General features: G+C 35.5%; 1 protein-coding gene across 1 annotated transcript; it reads left to right on the top strand.

The window, feature by feature from the left end:
* Positions 1–2,471: 2,471 nt before the first annotated feature.
* LOC144196799 (rab GDP dissociation inhibitor alpha) lies at positions 2,472–16,114 on the top strand. The gene is made up of 11 exons (XM_077717249.1): positions 2,472–2,766; positions 5,192–5,299; positions 5,376–5,475; positions 6,624–6,758; positions 6,824–7,022; positions 7,806–7,937; positions 9,113–9,212; positions 10,398–10,569; positions 10,646–10,790; positions 12,284–12,338; positions 13,080–16,114. The coding sequence occupies exons 1-11, from the start codon at positions 2,722–2,724 to the stop codon at positions 13,227–13,229; spliced, it is 1,341 nt and encodes a 446-aa protein (XP_077573375.1). The 5' UTR covers positions 2,472–2,721; the 3' UTR covers positions 13,230–16,114.
* The last annotated feature ends 179 nt before the right edge of the window (positions 16,115–16,293 follow it).

Raw genomic sequence — 16,293 nt, 5'->3', positions numbered from 1 at the left:
GGGTTAGGGTTAGGGTTAGGGTTAGGGCTACGGTTAGGGTGTGTTTAAATACAAAATGGTTAGGGTTTGTTTAGGGTTAGGGTGTGTTTAAATACAAAATGGTTAGGGTTAGGGTTAAGGTGTGTTTAAATACAATATGGTTAGGGGTAGGGTTAGGGTTAGGGTTAGGGTTAGGGTTAGGGTTAGGGTTAGGGTTAGGGTTAGGGTTAGGGTTAGGGTTAGGGTTAGGGTTAGGGTTAGGGTTAGGGCTACGGTTAGGGTGTGTTTAAATACAAAATGGTTAGGGTTTGTTTAGGGTTAGGGTGTGTTTAAATACAAAATGGTTAGGGTTAGGGTTAAGGTGTGTTTAAATACAATATGGTTAGGGGTAGGGTTAGGGGTAGGGTTAGGGTTAGGGTTAGGGTTAGGGTTAGGGCTAGGGCTACAGTTAGGGTGTGTTTAAATACAAAATGGTTAGGGGTAGGGGTAGGAGTAGGGTTAGGGTTAGGGGGAGGGTTGGGGGTATGGTTAGGGTTAGGGTTAGGGTTAGGGCTAGGGCTACAGTTAGGGTGTGTTTAAATACAAAATGGTTAGGGTTAGGGGTAGGGGTAAGAGTAGGGTTAGGGTTATGGGGAGGGTTGGGGGTATGGTTAGGGTTAGGGTTAAGGTGTGTTTAAATACAATATGGTTAGGGTTAGGGGTAGGGTTAGGGTTAGGGGTAGGGTTAGGGTTAGGGTTAAGGTGTGTTTAAATACAATATGGTTAGGGTTAGGGGTAGGGGTAGGGTTAGGGTTAGGGTTAGGGGTAGGGTTAGGGGTAGGGTTAGGGTTAGGGGTAGGGTTAGGGGTAGGGTTAGGGGTAGGGTTAGGGGTAGGGTTAGGGGTAGGGGTAGGGTTAGGGGTAGGGGTAGGGTAGGGTAGGGTTAGGGGTAGGGGTAGGCATAGGGGTAGGGGTAGGGTTAGGGGTAGGGTTAGGGGTAGGGTTAGGGTTGGGTTAGGGTGTGTTTAAATACAAAATGGTTAGGGATAGGGTTAGGGGTTAGGGTTAGAGATAGGGTTAGGGCTAGGGTTAGGGTGTGTTTAAATACAAAATGGTTAGGGTTTGTTTAGGGTTAGGCGTTAGGGTTAGGGTTAGAGTTAGGGTTAGGGCTAGGCTTAGGGTGTGTTTAAATACAAAATGGTTAGGGTTTGTTTGGGGTTAGGGTTAGAGTTAGGGTTAAGGTTAGGGCTAGGCTTAGGGTGTGTTTAAATACAAAATGGTTAGGGGTTAGGGTTAGGTTTAGGGGTTAATTTCCCTCAATTGAATTGATATAATTAGCCTTTTCTTGTTTTTTTTAAATGTTGATTTATTATTTAACCATTTTGACTAGTTTTAACAGTTAAATCTGTATTTCTACAGCTTGAAATTCGGTCATGTGACTCCTGAAGTGGCATTTTTAACTAATTTTTATGTAATTTCTCATTTGTTGGCAGTTAAATTCAACACAAAAATTCTAAATAATAAAAACATTTAAATTAATTTTTACATCTTAAATTAATTGTTTACCTATTTTTTGGTATGTTTGTTATGTTCATATTTTGTTAACAAGCGAATTAGCTTCTACTTTTAACATCCTAATTTAATCATTTTTCCCAAAATGCACTTTGACTATATAATCTCTGGAAAATATAGTCAAAATTCTGCTTTGACAGTGTTTTTTAAGGACAAACATGTGGTTATTTTTTACATTTAAAAGTTGAAATTTTACAAATTTTTGCTTTAGCCGATATCAATATTTTACCAACACTGTACAGAGACCACTTAAAAAATAATACATAAATTAATAAATAAACTTTGGTGTTTTTTTTCAATAGGTTTTTGTCATATATATTTAGCTGCCATTGACGGTAATAGACGTCCAATCCATTTAAACTGGAAGCCGTTTTGGAACATTTTACACACATACACAAATTATACAAAAAAATAACTTTTTAATAAACGCCCACTGTCCAAGAAATCGCGAAAAACACTGGAAATTGAGTGAAGTTTTTATCACATAAAAACATTTTCATGTTTAATGTGAAACAGGTTCACCTGGCGACTGTCCATGGTGCTACGTTTACAACCACCGTTATTTCTGTGTTATAACGCCCAAAATATAACACCAAAACAAGACAGGTCCCCTCACCATCCTCATAAACATTTAAAAACATAAGCCAAGTCCGTGTTAACAGACATTTCTCGCCATTTTCCATGCCCGAGTGTTTGGGATGGCGGAGGGATACCAGTCGCCTCTCCGCGTAACCCTTCGCCTTCAACTGCGAAAAAAACCCTAAAAATAATACTTTTTGGGGTGAAGGAAGCTCTCACGGTCTAAAGGTTAAGTCGATTTTCGAATTAGAAAGAGAGACGTCGTGGTGTTGTTTTTTATTCGGACTCCATTGTGTGGATGCAACATGCAAAGCGGACAGGGAGCGCACTATTTTACGACGCGGATGCAGGGAGGGACTATTCCCGACTGCTTCAGGAGCCGGGCCATCTTTACTCGTCCTCTCCGGTGACATCCAGCTTGATTGAAATTCTTCGCTCTTTTCCTCCGCTTTCTAATGATTTCAGAACACATTTAAAAGTGTCAAGCAGCTTCCCGAAACGGTTGACGGTTTTCCTTTTTTCCTCCCGGGACTCTTTGTTAGGTTTACTCGCGAAAAAAAGGGTGAAAAGGGAAAGAGGAAGAAGAAGAAGAAGGCGAGGCGGAGACACAACATGGATGAGGAATATGATGTGATCGTTTTGGGCACCGGGCTCACGGTAAGACGCTTTTTTGGGTTTAATTTGGGTTTTTTTGGAAGGGGGAACATCTGGGTTGCTCGGTGAGGTGGTTATATCGAGGTAGAAAACGTTTTTAGGTGGTTATTCGGTGGGGGAGCTTGCGTGTTACGGACCGAGGAGGTTCCGGAGGAGGGCTGGCTGGGGAGGGGCGTTTGATGGCCGCAGTCTGCAGCATCTTTTAGGCGTCACCCCTCCGCGGCTACCGCTACTCAAAACGGCTGACTCATGATGACGTCACGCCGCGCGACGTGGTTGGGGGACATTTGGCTTGTTTTTGCTGGTTAGGGTCGCCATTTCGGCTCCGAAAAATGGTTGGAAAATGGCTCGGCGAAATACACACCGTCACCGTGCGATGACGTCAGCGTGACAAATACATCGGGGATGATTGAATTCTTGGCGAAATGGATGCGCATGCGCAGTTGGGTTTGGCCAGGCCTGCATTGTTTGAGGCATAAGCATCCATTGGAAGGAAAATTATTAATAAATAATAAAATAAAGGTTTGTTTTAGACAAGTTAAGCTTACGGATTTGTGCAGGATTTATGATTTTTTTCCAGTTTATTTCATTTTAATTACTGGTTGTCATCCAATACATTTTGACTGGGAGGGGCGAATAAGAATTTTTCATTGGCCCCTCCCACTTTCAAACGGATTGGACATCTGGAACCAAAACAAGAGTTGAATTGTCTTCATTTTCAATATTTTTTTTGCTTTTTTTGGTCATCCATCTTCATTTTTTGTTCCCTTATAGTTATTAATACAAATATTAAAAACATAATTCGACCTATTGACAATTTCGTCACAATATTGTGTAATACAATTTTTTTTGTATATTTTGTTATGTAATTACACACATTTTTACAAGATTTAAATTCTAACATGGTTGGAGGATGGCTAATTTAGCTCGACTAGCTACTATGTGCTTAATTAGCGCTTTTTTGCTTCAAACTATGAATTCATAATTAATTATTATTATACTAATACTTTTTTGTGGTTCTGAATTTATAACTTTTACTTTAGGAAGCAATAATCACAATTTTTTGTCAATTTCTTTTTTTTTAATGATGTTACAGTCTAAACTTGTCCTGTAAAGTGGGCGGAGCTATTTTTCCCTATGATTTATATCCATAATTCCTGCAAATAAGGGTACAATTTTCCCCGTGACGCACTTTGGTAGCTAGCTAGCCGACCCCCACTACACAACAACACCCGCTATTGTAGGGAATGCTACGCTAGTTGGAAATGCTTACAAACCATGCTTTTATTCCCCAAATTCTTCAAAAAAAGCCTTGATGAAGCAACACTTTATAGATATTTACCACATTTTCTTGCATAAACGCCGTATTTGATGACTGAATCAAGGGTACGGCTTATATGCGCATAAATTAGACTCAAAACTGCAAGTTGATCTAGACTAAACGCCATAACAATTTGGCCAATATGGTCATTTATTTTAAAATAGAGATAAGATAAACAGATAAAAAGCTAAACAACATTTATTTTGATGTCTATGAATACAATTTAAGAAAAAAAATAACCCATATCTTGCATAAAACATGAAAAAAACATTGTTTTAGATTTATAAAAATGGAATATTCAGGGATTTTAATCCAGGTCTTTTAATCCATTTATTTTAAAGAAAATCTAAATATGATGTATATTAAAATTTCCTGATATTTTCCCCCTTTTAAATCAATAATTGTCATTTTTAAATCCATTTTTTTCTGTGTTTTTAGTTCAAAAATTATTTTGTAAAATCCAAAAATATATTTAAAAAAAGCTCAAATAAACATTGTTTTAGATCTATAAAAAACGGAATATTCAGGGCTTTTAATCCATTCATTTAAAAAAAATCTAAATATGATATATATTAAATTTCCTGATATTTCCCCCTTTTAAATCAATAATTTTCATTTTTTAAATCAATTTTTTCAGTTTTTAGTTCAAAAATAATTTTGTAAAATCTAAAAAATATATTTAAAAAAAGCTAAAATAAACATTGTTTTAGATCTATAAAAAAATGGGATATTCAGGTCTTTTAAGCCAGTTCTTTTAATCCATAATTGTCATTTTTTAATCCATTTCTGTGTTTTTAGTTCAAAAATCATTTAGTAAAATCTAAAAAATATATTTAAAAAAGGTAAAATAAACATTGTTTTAGATCTATAAAAAACGGAATATTCAGGGTTTTTAATCCATTTATAAAAAAAAAAACATGGCCGTAATAATTGAAAAATGATGAAGTAGAATCACCCCTATTATAACTACCATTCTTTTCCCTTGAGTGCTAATTGGCTAATGCTTACAAGTTTTAGCGTGGATTTTCACATTTATGAGTTAATTTTTTTTTATATATACTTAAAAAAATTATGAATAGCATTTATCTTAGATTTTTTTTTGCGCAGGAATGCATCCTATCGGGGATCATGTCGGTGAACGGCAAGAAGGTGCTGCACATGGACAGAAACCCGTACTACGGCGGCGAGAGTTCATCCATCACCCCGCTGGAGGAGGTAACGGCGACCACTAGGCGGCCGGCCAATGGCTTTTCTCCGATGCGTTTGACGTCAGTCTGGCGCTCGCTTTCAGCTTTACAAGCGCTTCAGTCTCCCCAATAGTCCGCCCGAGTCCATGGGCCGAGGACGCGACTGGAACGTCGACCTCATCCCCAAGTTTCTCATGGCTAACGGTAAGACCGCCGCCAAATACCGCAAAAACGGGAAATTTATTTATATTTATTCAAGTTTTTATGCATGTGAAAATTTCAGTTTTAAAATAAGGAAGAAAAAAATACATAATAAACGTTGTGCAGCGTTAGCATTAAGGCTAACGACAATGTTTGGTTGGAAATGAACCAGTTTAGCATGCAGTTAGCCATTAGCTTCTTTCTCCAAAACGCATTTTTTTTCCAAACATACATTTGCAAATGATGCCAATTTTTTAAAGAAGTACACCTTATACAAAGTGTAAATCGTCTGATTAGCGGCTAATTTTGCACATTTCCGGTGAACATTTCAAAATAAAAGCAAAAAAAACTGATGCCAGATGTGGTATGAAAATACAAATGCTATTTTTGTACAAAGTTTAAACTGTCGGATTAGCGCGTTAGCATACAGCCTAGTGCACATGTTTCTGGTGAACGTTTCAAAATAAAAGGTGGAAAAATACAACTGATGTCGTATGTGGAAGAAAAAAAACAAGTGCTGTTTTTTAAAATTTAAAGAAGTACAACTGATACAAAGTGTAAGCCGTGTGGTTAACGCATTAGCATGCAAATTTCCGGTGAACATTTCAAAATAAAAGCAAAAAAGTACAATTGATGCCGCATGTTTTATGAAAATACAACTGGTATTTTTGTACAAAGTGCAAACCCTCTGATTAGCGCGTTAGCATGCACATTTCCAGTGAACATTTCAAAATAAAAGCACGTTGCATTTGTAGTTTTAATAAAAAAATAAATAGTATAATATTAAAATAAAATAAATGATATATCAAAATAGAATAAATAATATATCAAAATAAAATAAATAATATATTAAAATAAAATAAATATCATATTAAAATAAAATAAAATGCATAATACATTATATATTAAAATAAAATACATAATATATTAAAATAAAATAAATAATATATTAAAATAAAATAAATAATATATTAAAATAAAATGAATAATATATTAAAATAAAATAAATAATATATTAAAATAAAATTAAATAAATAAAAAAACACAAAATGCATTTTTACGATAATTTGAGAAGCGAGTCGTTGTTCTAGCCTGAAAACATTCGCATCTCAAAAATGGCCGCCAAAGAACCGAATTTTGGTCCCGAGCAGGTCAGCTGGTGAAGATGCTTCTCTACACGGAAGTCACCCGCTACTTGGACTTCAAAGTAGTGGAGGGAAGCTTTGTGTACAAGGGAGGAAAGATCTACAAGGTGCCCTCCACCGAGACCGAGGCCTTGGCTTCCAGTAAGACCCCGCTACGGCGCCCCCTGCTGTCCAATGGCGTCTCACCACTCTGGTTCACCTCCTAGATTTGATGGGAATGTTCGAGAAGCGGCGCTTCCGAAAGTTTTTGGTCTTCGTGGCCAACTTTGACGAGAACGACCCCAAAACCTTCGAGGGGGTGGACCCCAAGACCACCACCATGAGGGACGTTTATAAGAAGTTTGACCTGGGACAGGACGTCATCGACTTCACCGGACACGCCCTTGCCCTCTACAGGACAGACGAGTAAGTGCCGTTTGAGTTGGGAATTGTTACTACGGTAATCCCTCGAATATCGTGGGTTCAATTTTTGTGGATATTTTTATGGGGGATTTTTTTTTGTTTTTATTACTTTTTAATCTATATATTATATATATATTTATATTTTGTTGTTGTTTTTATTACTTTTTCATTTATATTATATATTATATCTATTTATATTTATTTATATTTTGTTGTTGTTTTTAATTACTTTTTATTTATATTATATATTTATATTATATTTTGTTGTTTTTATTACTTTTTTATTTATATTATATATTTATTTATATTGTATTAATTTTATATTTTATATATTTTTTAAGTTCATAAAATATGGAAATCCTTTTTTTTGTTATTTATTTATTACTTTTTCATTTATATTATATATTTATTTATATTATATTTTTGTTGTTGCTTTTATTACATTTTTATTTATATTATATATTTATATTTTGTTGTTTTTATTACTTTTTTATTTATATTATATTTATTACATAATTAATTTATATTATATTTTTTATATATATTTATATTTATTTATATGTATTTATATTTGTTTATATTTATTTATATTTATTATATTTATTTATATTTATCTATTTTTATTTTTATTTATTTATATTATATCTATTTTTGTATTTATATTTTTTTATATTATATATTTTGTTGTTGTTTTACTCCCACATTCCAAAATCATGCATGCTAGGCTAACTTAGCGCTTTAGTCAGAGTTTAACCGAAGCCGATTTGCCATTTTTTTCGTCGTCAGATACCTGGACTCTGCTTGCTTGGACACCATCAACCGAATTAAACTTTACAGCGAGTCGTTGGCGCGTTATGGGAGGAGCCCGTACCTCTACCCCTTGTACGGCCTGGGAGAACTGCCGCAGGGATTTGCCAGGTGAGAAACAAGTTCTTACGTTTGGTTTTGTTAGTTAGCATCGATGCTAATGGAGAAAGACAATGTATACAGTTGTGCTAACCACTTTAGCTCGCTATTAGCTAAAGCTTTCCTCTCCAAAAATCAATGTTACTTAGCATTGAGGCTAATGGCGAAAGACAGTGTTAAACAGTTGTCTGTTATGCTAACCACTTCTGCTCGCCGTTAACTGAAACCCTCTTCAAAAATTAGGCTAATGGCGAAAGACTATGCATACAGCTGTGCTAACCACTTTTGCTCCCTAATAACTAAAGGCGTCTTCTCTAAAAAATGTTATTTAGCATTGAGGCTAATGGCAAAAGCTAATGTAAACAGTTGTCAGTTGTGCTAGCCACTTTAGCTCGCTATTAACTAAAGCTGTCAGCTCCAAAAAATCAATGTTAGTTAGCATTGAAGCTAATGGCAAAAGCCAATGTATAAATTTGTCAGTTGTGCTAACCACTTTAGCTCGCTATTAGCTCAAGCTGTCCTCTAAAAAAAATCAATGTTAGTTAGCATTGAGGCTAATGGAGAAAGACAGTTTATACAGTTGTGCTAACCAGTTTAGCTCGCTATTAACTAAAGTTGTCTTCTCCAAAAGTTAATGTTAGTTAGCATTAAGGCTAATGGCAAAAGACAATGTATACTGTTGTGCTAACCACTGTTGCTTGCGATTAACGATAGCTCTCTTCTCCAAAAATCAATCTTAATTAGCATTTAGGCTAATGGCGAAGGTGTATACAGTTGTGCTAACCACTTTAGCTCTCTATTAATTAAAGCAATCTCCCAAAAAATGTTAGTTAGCATTGAGGCTAATGGCGAAAGACAATGTATACAGTTGTGCTAACCAGTTTAGCTCGCTATTAACTACCATATCATTGTTTAAATCAAATTAGCTAACAAGCGCACTTTGATGACGTTCATTTTGAATCAAATCAATGTTTTTTATTTATTATTTTTTATTATTATTTGTAATATAGTACCTGTATTTTATTCCATTGAATGGTGGTTTATTGTTACTTCATTAATGACAAAATTGTTTTATTTTTTTATTTTTATAATAATATCGCAAGTCAAGGTAAATGTATATTGTCCACAAACATTTTTGGGCATAATTTTTTGACATTTTGGCACTTGATTTTTTTGACTCTCTTGAGGTTGAGCGCCATCTACGGGGGAACCTACATGCTGAACAAACCTGTTGATGAGATTGTCATCGAGGACGGTCACGTGATCGGCGTCAAGTCTGAAGGCGAGGTACGCCCACACCTTTTTGGACCTTTTTGGTACGGCTTATATGCGCATAAATTAGACTTGACATGCACCAAAATACAAGGTCAAAAAGACTATGTATGACGCTATGATGCCATGATACGGTCATTAAATTCAAAATAGAGAAGAGATAAACATAAAATGCTAAACAAAAAAATATTTTGACGTCTTTAATATAACATTCAAGAAAAAAACAACTTATCTTGCATATAATGGTGAAAAAACTCACTTTTGCCTGCCATTGTTTGCTCAGGGTGCCGCCATCTTACCTCTAGATGACAAAACTAGACCACTACAGAGCTATTTCCTGGTTGTACTGCTCACATGACTTCCTTTTTGAATTTATCTACGTGCAGACAACAACTTTTTTAAGTGTGCAATCCAGCAGACGATCCTTTCCATTCAAACAAAATCTCAGAAATATGATTTTTCTTAATAGTTTCCCTTCAAAGTAACACATTTGTACTCCCTATTAAAACCACAAATATGGAGGTGAAAATTGGGAATCAGGGGGCGGCTTATACGTGAGAAATTGTCAAATTCAACCATTTTAGGGCCATTTTAAGGGTTTGGCTTATACGCGAATGCGGCTTATATGCGAGAAATTGTCAAATTCAACCATTTTAAGGGTTTAGCTTAAATGCTAATGCGGCTTATTCGTGAGAAATTATCAAATTCAACTACTTTAAGGGTTTTAAGGGTTTAGCTTATATGCGAATGCGGCTTATATGCGAGAAATTGTCAAATTCAACTATTTTAAGGCCATTTTAAGGGTTTTAAGGGTTTAGCTTATATGTGAATGCGGCTTATACGCGAGAAATTGTCAAATTCAACCATTTTAAGGCCATTTTAAGGGTTTGTCTTATATGCTAATGTGGCTTATATGCGAGAAATTGTCAAGTTCAACCATTTTAAGGCCATTTTAATAGTTCGGCTTATACACAAATGCGGCTTATACGCGAGAAATTGTAAAATTCAGCCATTTTAAGGGTTTAGCTTGTATGCTAATGCGGCTTATACGCGAGAAATTGTCAAATTGAACCGTTTTAAGGGTTCGGCTTATACACGGAGCTGCTTATATGCGAGAAACTACACCATGAGTCGATCGCAACCAACCCGAAATTCCTCAAATCCCAACATTTTTTTTACATTACCGGTTTTCACCACCAGGTGGCCCGCTGCAAACAACTGATCTGCGACCCCAGCTACATCCCCGAGCGGGTGCGCAAAGCGGGCCAGGTGATCCGCGTCATTTGCGTCCTCAGCCATCCCATCAAGAACACCAACGACGCCAACTCCTGTCAGATCATCATACCCCAGAATCAAGTCAACCGCAACTCAGGTGAGCTCAAACACCGGCACCCCCGCAGCACGCCACGGCCTACCAATTGAGACCGGTGGCCATTTTTTCCCCGCAGATATCTACGTGTGTATGATCTCATACGCCCACAACGTGGCGGCCCAGGGGAAGTACATCGCCATCGTTAGCACCACGGTGGAAACCGCCGAACCCGAGGCCGAGATACAACCCGCCTTCGAGCTGCTGGAGCCAATCGACCAAAAGTAAGTTGGTTCACGAGCCACTTTAACGTCAACTTGGTTTCATGTGGGCCATTTTAGATACAGTATTTAGATTTTTTTTTTATAAATGGATTAAAAGAACTGGATTAAAAGCACTGAATATTCAGTTTTTTATAGATCTTACACAGTGTTTATTTTAGCGTTTTTTAAATATATTTTTCGATTTTACAAAATTATTTTTGAACTAAAAACAGAGACACAATGGATTAAAAAATGACAATTATTGATTAAAAGAACTGGATTAAAAGCCCTGAATATTCTGTTTTTATAGATCTAAAACAATGTTTATTTTAGATTTTTTTAGATATATTTTTTCGATTTTACAAAATTATTTTTGAACTAGAAACACAGAAAAAAATGAAGGAAAAAATAACAATAATTGATTTAAAAGGGGGAAAATCAGGAAAATTAATATACATCATATTGAGATTTTTTTAAATAAATGGATTAAAAGAACTGGAATAAAAAACCCTGAATATTCTGTTTTTTTTATAGATCTAAAACAATGTTTATTTTAGCTTTTATATATATATATATATATATATATATATATATATATATATATTTAGATTTGAAATATATATATATATATATATATTTTTAGATTTGAAAAAATGATTTTTTAACTAAAACACAGAAAAAAATGATGAAAAAATGACAATAATTGATTTATAAGGGGGAAAAATCAGGAAATTGAATATACATCATATTTAGATTTTTTTTAGAAATGGATTAAAAGTACTGGATTAAAATCCCTGAATATTCCGTTTTTATAGATATAAAACAATGTTTATTTTAGCTTTTTTAAAATATATTTTTAGATTTTACAAAATGATTTTTGAACTAAAAAACAGGAAAAAAAGGATTGAAAATGACAATGATTGACTTAAAAATCGGGACATTTAATATACATCATATTTAGATTTTTTTTATAAATGCATTTAAAAAAACTGGATTAAATGCCCTGAATATTCCGTTTTTTTATAGATCTGAAACAATGTTTATTTTAGCTTTTTTTAAATATATCTTTTGATTTCACAAAGTGATTTTTGAACTAAAACACAGAAAAAAATGACAATTGATTTAAAAGGGGGAAAATCAGGAAATTTAAAATACATCATAATTAGATTTTTTTTATATAAATGGATTAAAAGCCCTGAATATTCCATTTTTTTATAGATCTAAAACAATGGTATTTTGTGCTTTTTTAAATATATTTTTTAGATTTTACAAAATGATATTTGAACTAAAAACAAAAAAAATCAACTTCTGTCTGTGTATATAAACCCCGTGTTCTGGAATGTTTTATTGTTGGGATTATTGTTTCTATTCCATATTGTCTATTCGTCAATGAGTAGAATTAATAATAACTTTGGAATCTTACATGTATGTATATTTTCATTAATTTGTTTTAATCATTAATTCAAGATGGCTGCCGTCCCTGAAAGGGTTAAACTAATGATTGTTCGTTACAGGTTTGTGGCTATCAGCGATCTTTACGAGTCCACTGACGACGGCACGGAGAGCCAGGTGAGATTATTAATCATTATGATTTTTACAAAAAGGGCGAGTAGGGCGTTAGCATTGCTACATTTAGGCTAATGGCGAAAGACAATGTACGCTAATAACTCACCAAATCGCTAAATATATACAAAACGTTCAACATGTAGGAATATATAATATAAAAAGCAACGCACAATTGAATAATATTCAACCCGCCACTGGGGGCAGTGTCTAGCTTCGGTACTGCGACTCCTAGTGGTAAGAAAGAGGAGCTCGCTATTTTGGAGGTAATAAATAAACCGTTTCTATATAAAAGAGGACGATGCTAACATTAGCCATATACATAGTCGACTCCTGAATGGACAAAATACAATATAATGGCTTCCTTTTCCTCCAATAGCGTATTAGTTGCAATATCTGTCATAATTTCTTATCTTTCTGAGTAATAGGCCCCGCCCATTTAGTTTATTCGGACAAATAACTTTAAATAAAGAACTCTATGACGACAAAAGGCGTTCAGAAGAATTGTTTGAGGCTTCAATGAGTCAAACAGGATGTGGGGGCATTTCAAAATAAGATGAGGGATAAAGGAAATGTATTGTTTTTGGGGGGTTTAATAACTTTTGTGTATTGGAATGATCATTTGGATGGAAAAGTGCTTTGCATGATGCTAACATTTTGTATGTAGAGGCTTTTATTTGTAAGTAGAGGAACCTCTTTCTTTTATTCTGACGACGACACGATAATTTCCTGCCAATGCGTTAACAGATCTTCGCGTCCAGTTCTTATGACGCCACCACCCACTTTGAGACCACCTGTAACGACATCAAGGACATCTACAAGCGAATGACCGGCAGCGACTTTGACTTTGAGAACATGAAGCGCAAACAAAACGACGTCTTCGGGGAGGACGAATAGTGAGAGACGTACGCCCACCGCCCGGCTTCTTCTTCTTCTCTCGCCCGCCACGCACACAAAACACGCACGCGCTACCGTTCGGCGAAAAAAAAAAACAGGACCCACGCCATCTCTCGTTCGTTTTGACCAAACTATACGCATTTCTAACTATGGCCACTAGAGGTCCGTCTACCGGGCGCTTTGCAAACACTGCCTTTCTTCTCAATTCACTATCTTTTGGCTCTCATTGGTTAACGTCTTTGCTAAGAATGGGGGTGTCAAACTACTAAAGGAGAAGTTTGAGAGTATTTGGCTCCTTAAAATGGCCCAAAATCAACAGGAAGTCACTGGGAAATGACCCAAAACCAACAGGAAGTCACCAGGAAATGCCAAAAATCATCAGGAAACAAAAATTGAACAAGCATCTGGAAAATGCCTCAAAATAAATAGGAAGTGACCCAAAATTGACAGGAAGTTACCCAAAATTTTCAGGAAGTGACCCAAAATTGACAGGAAGTTACCCAAAATTTTCAGGAAGTGACCCCAAATTGACAGCAACTGGCCCAAGATCGACAGGGAAGTTACCCGGACTTGACAGGAAAGTTACCCAAACTTGACAGGGAAGTCACCCAAACTTGACAGGGAAGTTACCCAAACTTGACGGGAAGTGACCCAAACTTAACTGGAAGTTACCCAAACTTTACAGGAAGTTACCCGAACTTGACAGAAGTTACCCAAACTTGACAGGGAAGTTACCCAAACTTGACTGGAAAGTTACCCAAAATTGACAGGAAGTGGCCCAAACTTCACCAGAAGTTACCCAAAATTGACCAGAAGTTACCCAAAATTGACCAGAAGTTACTCAACATTGACCAGAAGTTACTCAAAATTCACAGGAAGTTACCCAAAATTTACCTGAAGTTGCCCTAAATTGACCTGAAGCTACCCCAACTTCCCCAGAAGTTACCCAAACTTGGCCCGCGAACCGAAGTTTGACACCCCCTTGTCTTAGAACCTTCCATCCCCTTCGTTTTGATTACAAACATTTCACACCTGGCTTCATTCGCTTCCGTATTCTCACGACCTCTAGTGGCTCTTTGTCACTCCCCTCGCTAAAGACAAAATGCTAGCTATCTATTCACCAGTAAGCACTGGTTTTGTTGCTTTTTTGCGCTACTGTGTTAAAGTCATTACCTCGATAGAAAATGGACACCATTACTTTGCGGTAAGGATTTACATTTTATTGCTAACAGTTTGTTTCATGCCCATTTTTGCACATTATGCCCCTTTTCTCTCAAATTGGGATACAAACAATGTTAGCTATTGAGATTAAAAACATAACCGGAATCAAACTACTTCCGGGACGCACCCCGTTCGATTTCAAATTAAAAGTCGCTATTTTGTGAGCTTTGCTCGCATCCTCACAGCCTTTTTGTTTACGTTTTCAGCTCATACTAAATGCCCCGTTAGCTTAGCTTAGCCTACCTGTACACTAGCTTCCCATTCTACTCATTAGCTTCCGGCTTCGGTACAAGCTAGCTTTCAAAATGTTCCTTTTAACTTCCGGTCGATTTAAAACGGTCCTTATTGACATAATTTAGCTACTTTGTGTAGTTTAAACGTCAAAAACCGTCAGGACGAGCACAATTTGAGTCTGCTAATTCCGTACAAAATAGACAAAGTTAACACACTTATTGGCAGCTGTTGTTAAATTAAATACACAATAAACAGTGTATTAAAGAATAATTGGGTTTCTAATTATTATATAGTAGCTTGGTTAAATATGAATAGCGGTAATGTTTCTTGGCGTTTTAATTGCGAGTCATTTGCGCCCTCTGGTGGCTGATTGTGGATTAACAGTTCACCGTTGTAGTTTTGTTTACATTTGAATTTGGTGTATTTATTTACTAACCGAGATTGTGAAGTTTCAGAGATGAGCCAGAAGGTATTAAAAGATTAAAAAATATGAAATTATTATTTTTTAAAGTTTGGGGCAACCGTAAGTGAGTTTTGTCAGCACTTTTTTAAAATTAATTTGCGTCGTTTGAAGGAAAACTGGAAGTAAGCCTCCATTTGTAATTGGTGTGTTGTGAATATAGTCTATTTAATAACAATTTTATGCATAAATTATGTTGCTTTTCATTAAAATAAAAACTGGAGAGTCAATGAATTGGACGTTTTTCACCGTCAATTAATTTAAAAAAATAATTAATAACTTTGAGAGGTGACTTGGGGCCATAACCGGTACGACTTTTTGTTTTTAATCAATTTTGTATTATTTTTAACTACAATAATAATCAACCATTTACAAAATGTGTAATAATTTCAAGTATTTAATATTTTTAAATAGGCACTTGCTCTTTAAAGTGTCCAAAAGTTTTTTCACCTTCTCCATAAAAATTTAAAGGTCAAAATCGTTAATTATGTTGATAAATACTGTCATTTTTGCTTGTTGTAACACACAAAAACACGCAAATATAGCACATTGTTAATGTTTTTTTTCTTTGTATCGTGTTGCATTCAGGCGACCTAAAACGGTCGTTTTTTCCGCCTTCATAATGTACGTCATTGAATTTAACATTGTGTGTGTGTTCTGAAATTAATTGTTGTCTTTCCTCATCAATATAACGACGCCTTCCTCAACATTATAGTGCTTTAACATTTTTTTCTATTTATTGAAAAGCAAAAATCCCCACATGTGGTTGTACTATTTTAAATCTCCTTTTTTCGGGGGGTCATTGAACGCCACTTTTTGCTGATTTCCTGACTGACTTGGATATCACGTGTCCTGTTCATTCGCTCGTCACGTGACCGGCGCCTTTGCGTGCTCTTTTTGTGTCAACGATAAGATGAATTCAACTATGGATAAAAGGATAGAAAAAATAAAAAGAAGCACATGGTGAAAATATGACAATTGTGCCTGATTTTTTTCCCTTCCAAAATAAAAGACAGGACAGACCAGTCCTTACGTAGAGATGTCCAAACGGTGATATTTGTGGCTCACTTCTTGTTCATGTTAGGGGAATTGTAGGTCACTTCCTGCATGTTTTAGGGCAATTGTGGGTCACTTCCTGTTTATTTTAAG

The sequence above is a fragment of the Stigmatopora nigra genome, chromosome 1 (assembly GCF_051989575.1).
Source record: "Stigmatopora nigra isolate UIUO_SnigA chromosome 1, RoL_Snig_1.1, whole genome shotgun sequence".
NCBI lineage: Eukaryota > Metazoa > Chordata > Actinopteri > Syngnathiformes > Syngnathidae > Stigmatopora > Stigmatopora nigra.
Note: the sequence above shows the minus strand (reverse complement) of the source record. Positions and strands in the feature narration are given on the sequence as shown.

What these genes read in the sequence shown, in the direction of transcription:
- LOC144196799 (XM_077717249.1), top strand. Translation starts at nt 2,722, where the DNA reads ATGGATGAGGAATATGATGTGATCGTTTTGGGCACCGGGCTCACG. An exon ending in CTGCCGCAGGGATTTGCCAG is followed by an intron (nt 7,938 to 9,112) that starts GTGAGAAACAAG and finishes GACTCTCTTGAG; the next exon opens with GTTGAGCGCCATCTACGGGG. An exon ending in GCGTCAAGTCTGAAGGCGAG is followed by an intron (nt 9,213 to 10,397) that starts GTACGCCCACAC and finishes TTTCACCACCAG; the next exon opens with GTGGCCCGCTGCAAACAACT.